Source organism: Panthera onca, chromosome B2 (genome assembly GCF_046562875.1).
Source record: "Panthera onca isolate mPanOnc1 chromosome B2, mPanOnc1 haplotype 2, whole genome shotgun sequence".
NCBI classification, from domain to species: domain Eukaryota; kingdom Metazoa; phylum Chordata; class Mammalia; order Carnivora; family Felidae; genus Panthera; species Panthera onca.
The window spans coordinates 26,906,687-26,917,907 of record NC_138343.1 but is presented as its reverse complement, the minus strand read 5'-3'; the positions used below and the strand labels follow the sequence as shown (position 1 = coordinate 26,917,907).

At 54.1% G+C, this 11,221-nt stretch overlaps 1 protein-coding gene across 1 annotated transcript; it reads left to right on the top strand.

Annotated features, from left to right (window-relative positions):
• The first annotated feature begins 4,195 nt into the window (after nt 1-4,195).
• On the top strand, nt 4,196-8,219 carry FOXC1 (forkhead box C1). The gene has a single exon (XM_060617156.3). It carries the CDS (start codon nt 4,728-4,730, stop codon nt 6,384-6,386), a length of 1,659 nt encoding a protein of 552 aa, XP_060473139.2. The 5' UTR covers nt 4,196-4,727; the 3' UTR covers nt 6,387-8,219.
• Nucleotides 8,220-11,221: the final 3,002 nt, after the last annotated feature.

Genomic DNA, 11,221 nt, shown 5'->3' with positions numbered 1-11,221 from the left:
AGCAGGTGCTGGCAAGCATTCTCCTGTGTAATTAGGGGGACAGCCCAGCTTGGGGACTGGTGGAATGATGTTAAATTATTCCATCACATAAACTGTGAAGGGCTGCTTCTACCAGAGCAACTATCCAATTAGTTCAATCATGTAGACAGGCAATGTAGATCACTTTAAAACATAATCGAAAAACAAATGCTCTTTTTATTTATTGTAGCAAGTATTTTTCTGCTGAGGAGGGAGTAGAATTAGAGGTACTGTGTTAACTCAATCTCTTCTCAGAAGCCCCCCAACTAAGAGGGAAGAAGGAAGCAACCCGCTGAGTCTCGGCAACCCAGACATTTGGTCCCCGCCTCCTCCCTCAGCTGAAAAGTCACACTGAAGAGCAAGGCTACCTTCGGAGCTGAAGGTTTGGTAACGAATACCGGTTACTGACACCGAAATATCCTCCCCTACCCCTGGACTCCTGGTCTACGCAAACGAGGCCATATGTAGAACTACAGGCACGTATCTAAATATCCCAAAGACACCCCCACACGGACTTTGTTGCAGTTGTTTGTGATTTCGGTCTAGTGGGGAGTTTTCAAATTTCATTGGCAGAATAAATGCCTTAATCTTCCAATTTGTCCCCTAGCAGCGAAGGGGACAGCGAAGGGGCTGCTGACGTGCAGCCTCCCTCCTGGGTTTGCAGAATCCCTTAGATTAGCGGCACCGTCTAGAACAGGGGAAGCCCCTTCCCTCATCTTCTAAGCCCGCCTTTCCTGTTTCCGCAGCTCCTGGGCTAAGCGCCCCCCCCCCAAAAAAAAATCTCTCGAGGGCGTCCTAGACCCCCCCGACGATGGGCCGGTTTCCTGGGCAAAACCGAGAGCCAAAAGCTGGATACGCGGGAACAGCGGACTGGGAGGGGGTCTGGGCAGGTCACAGGGGCGATTGGGCTGCCGGGCCTGAGGGGGACGCTGGAAACTCCCCGAGGGGGTCTCTGACGGAGAGGACAATCTATGCACCCTAGGCAGGGCTCAGACGCCTGGAGACTCATTTCTTGAACTCGGAGCTCGCCCGATCCTTCTTTCCTTATTATTATTGACTGGAATAAAAAGAAGAGAAAGAGCTCCTTCTGGTTCCTGGTGACCTGCGTTAGGGCACCATCTCCTCCCCCACTCCCCCCAATACACACATTCCTGTGGTGTCCCCACGTTCCCAAATCCAGGCATTTCCTGGAGTGCTGGCCACATCTCCCTGGTTCTTTTCTACAGTAGGGGCCCGGTGAGGCCTTGTTTTAAATATCGTTGTGACGTCACGCCCCCTCCTCAGAGCTATGAGGCTGTAAGTGGGCCCCGGGAACTGTAACCCCACCTGGCAGGTCAAGGAAGGGCTGGGGGTTGCAGGGCGGGCCAAACGACAGCTCCACCAAACATCCATTACCGCTGTCGCCTGCAGGACCTTCAGGCTGCAACTATGGGAGGTGTCAGAAAAGAAGCCCAAGGTTTCCTGCGGGGGCATGTCTGCCAATTGAGTCAGTAGTTGTCCGGAAGACGGATGATTGAACTACCCCGAGGAGCAGCAAAAACGGGGCAATCAAAAACTTTAAACTGAAAAATAAAAACTTTACCCATTCCCCCAAAGACTTTATTTCTGTGCCTTAACGTTAAAACAAGACCACTAACAACAATAATAAAATAAGCAAAGTACTTGAAATATAATCAAGCCGTTTACTGGACGTTTGCTTCCGAGTAAGCTTATAAAATACAAATGCAAATATCTTTTCCTGGCGAATATCCAGAGCTAAACCAGTGGAAAGTTGATCTTTATAAAACTGCACCTCTCCATTTTTTTTCCGCATGCCAGATACTAATTTCACAACGACAACTTTTATATCCAAAGCGGGGAGCCCAGAACACCCCCGCTGTTCGATTTGCAATTTACATAACAAGCTGTTTACATTTCTCCGGGCTGCTGAGAGAGAGAGTGAGGAGAGGGCAGGGGGTGGTGAGCTGGGGGGAGACAGTGAAGCACAACTGTCCATTGCAACACCCAGGGTCCGCTGGCATTTCCCACAATAGGAAAACAAACGAGTCGCTATTGCCACTTTCTCTCCAAGCACTGCCAGCAGTGAGGATGCAGTTTAAAGTCCAAATTCACCAAACACTGGGGTGTTTAGGGAGACCACTTAATTGGTCTCCAGGTTGAAACCAAAATGCTCCCATAAAGCCTCAGCCAAAGGGGCTGGTTATGTCAGGGTACAGGGCTGGAAATGGGACACAAATTCCTTTTTCAAGTCGGGGGTCTTCTCTTCCCTTCCTCCCCCTGCTAGTGTTTAGGAAATATCAAGTACTGAGCCTCCTGCTGATAAATCAAGCGTTTCTTCCAATCCGAGACCCCGCCTTTCAAACACCCTGGAAAAGGAGTTTCAAGTGTCCCAAGAGCACAGCAGGCCAAGAGGTAGCTGCCACAGGAATGGGAACTTCCGCCCCCCCCCCCCAAGGCTAGTTCTAGAAGGAGCAGGTCCTCCCCTCTCCGTGTAAATGTCCATTCTGAAACACATTGTTGTTGTTGTGTGTTTTTTAATGTTCAAGTGACACACAGCTGAGCCTGCTACACAAGATAGCGTCTTGACATCTAACCACTGAAGCTACAAGGAGAATTTTTGTGAGTGAGAAAACCGGGATTCCAGCTGAGAAGCCAAAAGGGGCTCCCAACACGTCCTTGCAGTTAAAGATTGTCAGAAATTGGGGGGAGTGGAGGTGTTAAATGTGTCACACTACTCTTCTTCACAGTTTCCTAAACTTGCCAGTTTCCCCAGCTTCTAGTAAAGAATCCAGTGTTCAGTCTTCAGGAGGGTCTTTTCTAGAGTTGCCAAAACACAGAAATGCACTGCAGGCACAGGGAGGCCAATCTTTTTCTTGCTCCTTCGTTTCCTTTCTTCTGTCGTCTTCCCATCCCATTCCAGTCGCTCAGAAACTGCAAATCTCAGGCGTGCACAAGGGTACGCTTTGTATGCTTACCACCCCCACCCCAATCCTTGAGCCATTCTGCAGGTGTGATTTTGAACATTTTCCCCCAGCACACCCGTTATCTCTGAAAGCCGGCAGCCCCGCGCGTGTGGAGATGGAGGTTAAACTGAGACGCGTTAAGTTCTTGGACGTGTTTATTTGCCTCTTGTCATCACACCTGCTAATGTCACTGAGCCCGAAGCGTGACCCCTCCTCTGAGCAGAAACATGCCGGACCAGACAAGACCCATAGGCCAGTGGCAAACCTTAGGGATCACGTATGCACACACCCCCTCCCCACCACAGGGAAGCGCAGAAAGCCTCCTGGCCTCAGCAGCCTGAGCCTCAAGCACCCCCTGGCCGCCAAGGGCCCTTGGGGCACAAGAAGCAGGGTGTCTTGAAGCTGGGCGGGCGGAGCCCACCTGGGCAGCGGTCCCGGCAAGGCCCCATATTACCCCCCCCCCCCCCACACACACACCTTATTTCAACTGGGTAGGGGTCACGGGGAAGACGAGGTGGGGCGACAACTCCTGCCCCACTGGGAAGAGCATGGCTGTGACTGAGCCTTTAAAACTGTGTCTTTTGTAACCCAGCTCCAGACAAGAGAACCTCCAGGTGGGGGGCAAATGAACACATGTGTGAACCCAGTGAGAGTGGCGACGGGAGGGAAGAAGTAGAAAGAGAGGAAAGGTGAGGGAAAAGGAGGAGGGGAAGAGAGGCCCAGGAAATCCCGGCCCTGGTGACAGCAAGATCCGCCACTGAATGGGAAAGAGCCAGTTGGGGTCGAGGACTCGGTGACATCTGGGAGCGATGGACAGAGGAAGGGTCTGCGTAGGGTACAGGAGGACCCAGGAAGTCTGCGGGACCAAAGGACGCCTGTGTAGAGAGCTGGGGGTGAAAGTACCGGCGGAGGCGGCGGTGGGCATCTGGGAATAGGGGGCCGATCTTGCTGTGGGTGGCAAGCCTGGCGCAGGCAAGGGTAGGAGCAGGGGCAGGGGCAGGGGCAGGGGCAAGGGCGCGGACTCCGAACGGCCGGCGCGCGTGTGGTCAGCCCGGCGGTCCTCCCGCAGCTGGGCGCGGGCCGGCAGGGTTCGGCCTCCGGCTCATTCAGAGGCGGTTCTCGCCTACCATTGGCTGCTGCCGCTGTGGTGGGGCGGGGCTCCGCTGCCCGGAAAAAATGTAACTGCGTAAAAAAGTCCTCGCCTGGGTGACGGATGCTCAAAAGTTCAGAAGTTTTCCCAATGCTTCCTTAAGCGGCCGGCGCGCGAGAGACTGAAAAAAAGGTGACGCGGGGCCCAAGAAGGCGGCCGGCGCGCTGCCCCCCGCCCCTGGTTATTTGGCCGCCTTCGCCGGCGACTCAGGGCAGAGTCTCCTGGAAGGCACAGGCAGTGTAGCGAGAAGGGCGCCTTCTTGTTTTTTAGTTTTGGCTCTGTTTTGCCGTCCTCGCCTGGAAGTTGCTCCGCGGGTTCCTCCAAGGCCGTTTGCCGCGTTCTCGTCCGGCCTTCTCCCCTAGCACCGACCCCGAAGTGGCCCGGGGCCCCCCAGGAGCACGAGAGAGCCCAGGGAGAGGCCGTGCGCGGCCGGCGGCTCCCGGAGGCGGCGGCGGCGGCCGAGCCGGACTCAGCGCGGCGGCCCGGCACCAGCTCTGTGGGGCCCGGACTCGGACTGGGCAGCCGGCTTGGCGTGGCCGGCCTAGGGAGGGTGGGGGGCGGCGGGAGGCGCGGGGCGGCGGCGGCGAGCGGGGGCCATGCAGGCGCGCTACTCCGTGTCCAGCCCCAACTCCCTGGGAGTGGTGCCCTACCTCGGCGGAGAGCAGAGCTACTACCGCGCTGCGGCCGCGGCGGCCGGGGGCGGCTACACCGCCATGCCGGCCCCCATGAGCGTGTACTCGCACCCAGCGCACGCCGAGCAGTACCCGGGCGGCATGGCCCGCGCCTACGGGCCCTACACGCCGCAGCCGCAGCCCAAGGACATGGTGAAGCCTCCCTACAGCTACATCGCGCTCATCACCATGGCCATCCAGAACGCCCCCGACAAGAAGATAACTCTCAATGGCATCTATCAGTTCATCATGGACCGCTTCCCTTTCTATCGGGACAATAAACAAGGCTGGCAGAACAGCATCCGCCACAACCTCTCGCTGAACGAGTGCTTCGTCAAGGTGCCCCGAGATGACAAAAAACCGGGCAAGGGCAGCTACTGGACGCTGGACCCGGACTCGTACAACATGTTCGAGAACGGCAGCTTCCTGCGGCGGCGGCGGCGCTTCAAGAAGAAGGACGCAGTGAAGGACAAGGAGGAGAAAGACCGGCTGCACCTCAAGGAGCCGCCGCCGCCGCAGCCCGGCCGCCAGCCCCCGCCCGCGCCGCCGGAGCAGGCCGACGGCGCCGCGCCCGGACCGCAGCCGCCGCCCGTGCGCATTCAGGACATCAAAACCGAGAACGGTACGTGCCCCTCGCCGCCCCAGCCCTTGTCCCCGGCTGCCGCCCTGGGCAGCGGCAGCGCCGCCGCGGTGCCCAAAATCGAAAGCCCCGACAGCAGTAGCAGCAGCCTGTCGAGTGGGAGCAGTCCCCCGGGCAGTCTGCCTTCGGCGCGGCCGCTGAGCCTGGACGGCGCGGAGCCCGCGCAGCCGCCGCCACCCACCCAGCCAGCGCCGCCGCCGCCGCACCACAGCCAGGGCTTCAGCGTGGACAACATCATGACGTCGCTGCGGGGGTCGCCGCAGGGCGCGGCCACGGAGCTCAGCTCTGGCCTCCTGGCCTCGGCGGCCGGGTCCTCGCGCTCGGGCATCGCACCCCCGCTGGCGCTCGGCGCCTACTCGCCTGGCCAGAGCTCCCTCTACAGCTCCCCCTGCAGCCAGAGCTCCAGCGCCGGCAGCTCGGGAGGGGGCAGCGGCGGAGGGGGCGGCGGCGGTGGCGGCGCGGCGGGCGCCGGGACCTACCACTGCAACCTGCAGGCCATGAGCCTGTACGCGGCCGGAGAGCGCGGCGGCCACTTGCAGGGCGCACCGGGGAGCACCGGCGGCTCCGCGGTGGACGACCCCCTCCCCGACTACTCTCTGCCCCCAGTCACCAGCAGCAGCTCCTCGTCCCTGAGTCACGGCGGCGGCGGCCAGGAAACCGGCCACCACCCTGCGGCCCACCAAGGCCGCCTCACCTCGTGGTACCTGAATCAGGCGGGCGGAGACCTGGGCCACTTGGCGAGTGCGGCGGCGGCGGCAGCCGCCGCGGGCTACCCGGGCCAGCAGCAGAACTTCCACTCTGTGCGAGAGATGTTCGAGTCACAGAGGATCGGCTTGAACAACTCTCCAGTGAACGGGAATAGTAGCTGTCAGATGGCCTTCCCTTCCAGCCAGTCTCTGTACCGCACGTCCGGGGCTTTCGTCTACGACTGTAGTAAGTTTTGACACTCCCTGTCCCCCCCCCCCCCCAAAATCGAAATGAATCGAACCCCAAAGCAGGAACAGCCAAAAGAACCATCAATGCAAAATCGAAACCAAAAAAAAAAAAAAAAAAAAAAAAGAAAAAGAAAAGAAAGAAAAAAAAAGAAAGAAAAAGAAAAAAAGAAAAAAATTCCAATTTAAAAACAAACTTGAAAAACATTCACCAAACGAGTGAACAGAATCCCTCCAAAACTTCAACTCAACCAGCACAAAGAAAACTATTTTCTTAAAAGATTCAGAGCCACCTTCACTTTGCCTTTTCTAAATAAACAAAACGGTAAACTATTTTGTACAGAGACAGCAAAATCATGGTTTATTAAAGGACAGTGTTACTCCAGATAACACGTAAGTTTCTTCTTGCTTTTCAGAGATCACGCTTTCCTCCTTTCTCTTCCATTCCCCTGCCCTTCTCTTTCCTTCACCTCTCACTTGTAAGATATTATTTTATCCTATGTTGAAAGGAGGGGGAAAGTCCCCGTATATGAAAATGGCTTTCTTTTTATTCATGGACTTGTTTTAAAATGTAAATTGCAATATAGTAATTTATTTTTAATTTGTAGTTGGATGTCGTGGACCAAACGCCAGAAAGTATTTCCAAAACCTGACGTTAAATTGCCTGAAACTTTAAATTGTGCTTTTTTTTCATTATAAAAAGGGAAACTGTATTAATCTTATTCTATCATCTTTTTTTCTTTTTGTTGAACATATTCATTGTTTGTTTATTAATAAATTACCATTCAGTTTGAATGAGATCTATATGTCTGGATACTTTAATACAGCCTTAATTATTATAAGAAAAAAGATTTCAGATTAAAACACTAGGAATTACCTATTCTCCTCCTAAATATCTTCAAAATGGAGAAGCCCTGTGACTATTCCTTGTCAAATTTCACATAAAAGTCTCTTTTTGTTTAGATTTTTTTTCTTCTTGCAGCATCTTCTGCAAAATGTACTATATAGTCAGCTTGCTTTGTGGCTAGTCAAAAGATACTTTCCTAAACAGATCTGAGTTGGCATATACGAAAATATATTTTTTCAGTAAGGACAGAACATGATCTGGAAATTTTAAGCCCATGAATCAGCAGCGTTATTACCACAGTGATACCTGTGTGTAGAGATATATACAGATGACTATTTGGCTTGTGCATCATATAAAAAATCATGATGTGTGTTATACATCCCTGTGAGCCAAATGCTGGATAGATATTTCTCCTATTAATTTCACTCCTTTGTAAGAAGAAAAATAAACCCGTTTATAAATGTATATAACTCATCCACATTTACAATCCTTCATGCGTTACAAAGAAGGGTTGATTTAAAAATATATATGTACTGTGGGTTGGAAAGGGATATTTAATCTTTGGGAAACTATTTTAGAAGATGTGTTTGTAGAACAATTATTTTTTGAAAAAGATTTAAAGCAATAAGAAGGAAGGAGAGAAGAGCAGAACATTTTAGTCTAGGGTGGTTTCTTTTCAATCCATTTTTTCTTGTCAATTTACAGTTAAACCTAGGGGGCAATCCATATTGGCCCTCCCCCTTTGTAAATAACCCAGGAAATGTAATAAATTCATTATCTTAGGGTGATCTGCCCTGTCAATCAGACTTTGGAGAGATGGCGATTTGATTACAGACATTCAGGGCCTTTCAGTTTGTTTTCGAGATAATACAGTTTCCTGCTATCTGCCGCTCCTATCTAGAGGCAACACTTAGCAGTAATTGCTATTGCTTGTTGTCAAAATTTGATCATTGTTAAAGGATTGCTGCAAATAAATACACTCTAATTTCAGTCAAAAACTGCTTTACGTGGCCTCTGATTTGCTGGGTCTCCTCCCTCAGAGTCGTAACCTAATAGCTAGAGAAGATTGCAGCGGCCCAGGGCGCGGGTGTCTCTCCGGGTCAGGCCGGCTGGGACTCGCTTTACTGCTGCGTTTAACTCCCCGCTCGGCTGTCTCGGCCCTAGGCTCCGGAGCTGCCTCGGGTTACCCCTTGCGGGTGGGTGGTGAAGGGAAAGAATCCATTGACAGATCTCATAGTTTGTGCGTTGGTCCACTTTTGGGAGACGGGTTGGAGCCAGGATTTGCCGACAAAGCGTCCGGTGGCTGGAGCTGGGTTGTCTAGGCCCGGATGGGAGGCGGCAGCAGGTGACCCACGGAATGGCCCTGTCCTTTCGGACTGGTGGCGAATCCCAAGGCCCAGCAGCTCCGGCAGCCAGAGACGTTACATTTCTCGACTTGCCTGATTTCAACCTTTTGGAGTGGGGACATGGCCCACCCGACTGTGGCCCACCCGAGGCTTTCCTGCTGGGGCGTTTCTTCGCGGCCCTGGTCCTGCCGAGTAGCTCCTGGCCCAACGCCGGCCTCCGGGACGCCGCTCCCGGACGGGAACGCTCTGCAGCTAATTAGCTGTAATTACCCGCCGCGGCCTGGGCCCGGCTTCTGTTTGTGTTTGGAGCTCCTTCCTCCCGCCCCCCACCCCCTCACGCCTACCCTCGCCCCGCCGTCTCCCCTCCCCGGCTTCTCGCTCTCCTCGCCGCTGCCTGCCCCCCACAAGAGGTTGCTTGGGGAGCAGAGAGCCCGAGGAGACCTCTGTTAGGTGTGATGGATGAATCACAAGTTGGGTCGTAGGTGCCGGGAGGACCGCGCTGAGCAGAAAATGGCAAAGAGCAAGGCTGTGTGTGGAGGGACGAGGGTCGCCGAGCCGGGAGGAGCGCTTTCCAGCCCTCGCGGCGGGGGCCGGCGGAGCCCGGGGAAAGCAGCCTACCCGCTCCGCATCCCGCAACTCTGCCTCGCGCCACCTGGCCTACGGCGCTCCCTATTTATACTCCTCTCGCGCCGCCTTTGTTGTGAGGACACACGTGTGTTTAGGTGTTTAGCCAGGGTAGAAAGGTCACAGGCACTCCATCGCGCCCGGGTGACAGGGCGCCCCGCAGCCTCGGCAGCCGCGCTGTTAGAAGGACATCTCCCATCCCGCCCCGCCTCGGCCTGGTCGCCTGGTCGCGCCGGACGTGCCCGGGCCAGCGCTGGGGCCCCAGGCGGCCTCCTCGGCTGGGCTGTGTCCTTGCGCGGCGTGTGGGGTCGGTTTACAGGCCACAAATCACTTGGCGGTGGCCGGCGCTGGGAGTCGCTGGGCCTAAGGGACTCGGGAGATATGCAAGCGGGCAGCGGGTTCGGCGAGTTCGGGGTCCACGTGCTCGCACCCCTCTGCTTCTCCCTGAGCCTGGGTTTTGAGGCCGGAGCACGTCGCGTCCTCAGCCAGCCCTGGGCCTACCCCAGCCAGGCTCTTGAGGGCCCGACCTAGCCGCTGCGAGGGGTGGGATGCGGGACAGTGAGGCAGGCAAGTGGGGAGGGCGGCCTGACCCGTGCGGCTGCGTCTGCCCCCGCGCCCCGAGGGAGGGCACGCGGCCTGCGCTGGAGGGGACTTTCGGGGTTGAGCATGGCGGGGGGCGGGGGGGGGGCGGTGGAGAACGGGCTCGCTCGGGGCTGGAGACCATTCTCGACTCCGCCAGAATGTGGAGTGGGCAGCGGGCATCCCTTGCTCATCCTTCCTTGGAGCCTGAGTTCCTGCAGCTGGAGAAGGATCCCGGCATTAATGCGGTGCTTGGACTGAGGCAGCCCGGGAGGAGTTCTTCTCCTAAGCTCCCGGGAGTGTTTACACATTTGCCTTGGGACAAACTTCTTAGCAATCGTTACTGCCCTCTTCGACTGCAACGTTTGAAAATTAGTCATGGCAGATATATATGTCTGGGAAGGTGTTTGTGTTATACATATATAGTTATATCTACAGGAGTTGCCTTAAGTCATAGCTCAGGAGCTATGTCAGAGTGGAAGGTCAGAAGTTCTGCTCATTATTCGGATTTTTTAAACCATATAGGTAATGTTTTCAATTCTCAATACATGTGCTTTTGGACTCTCGTCTTAAATTAAGAAAAACAATTACCGCTGACCTTATTTAATCTGGGGGAACTACTTGTTCCTTTAGTGGTATTGCACTTTTTCAGCAATAAGGATATTTTTTCTGTAAAATATTATAAGAGAAACTTCTTGCTATTTTAGCTAACAGACAGTACATTTTGAAATTAGCCTTGGACACAAGGCAGGATCTAGTGGTTGGGAATTGGCTAATTTTGAAATTAGCCTCTGTAGAAAGCTCTGGGATAGTAAGTATTTTGTCCTTTATGTAGCAGTGGGTGCATTTATTTTCTTTGCAATTTATACAGTGAGCAAGTAAATGCCAGCATGTTACATGCCACATAAAAACTTGCATTTTGGCATATTGCACGTGTGGTAGGAACGCGTGCTGTTTTCCAGGGTTATGTAGTTAGCAGTCCTTATTTCACCAGACTGCATGCAAACAAGCATGCATTTTACAATTTATCATTCCACACAGTTTGTGTCATTAATAATCGATGTTTGCAGAGGAATAAGGCTCGATTGTGCTGGTGGTCTGTAAGCTCTTGGCTGTTTCCTGCGGGGGTCAGAAACAAGGGTCAGGGAACAAGAGTGCCTTATAGCCCTATCGGGCTCCCCTGAACTTTGATAGGTAAAGAAGAGACATAGGACCTTTCTTTCCCACCCTGTTCCCTAGGGAAGGGGTCTCAGTTTTAAGATGGAGGGCCTTTTCTTCATGGCACAAAATTCCAGAGAGGCCTTGAACCCTCTGGTGGTCCAGGCTGCCTGGCCAGGTTGCCCAGGAAGGACAGGAGGCATCCATACTGCACCCAGGTCCCGGACACCCATACCGGTGTTCTCTACAGCTATTATCGGCACTAGAAACAAGGCTGGTTGGAGTAGCAGTTT

Bases quoted from the DNA above. Each gene is read 5' to 3' on its own strand.
- FOXC1 (XM_060617156.3), top strand. From the start codon at position 4,728: ATGCAGGCGCGCTACTCCGTGTCCAGCCCCAACTCCCTGGGAGTGGTG.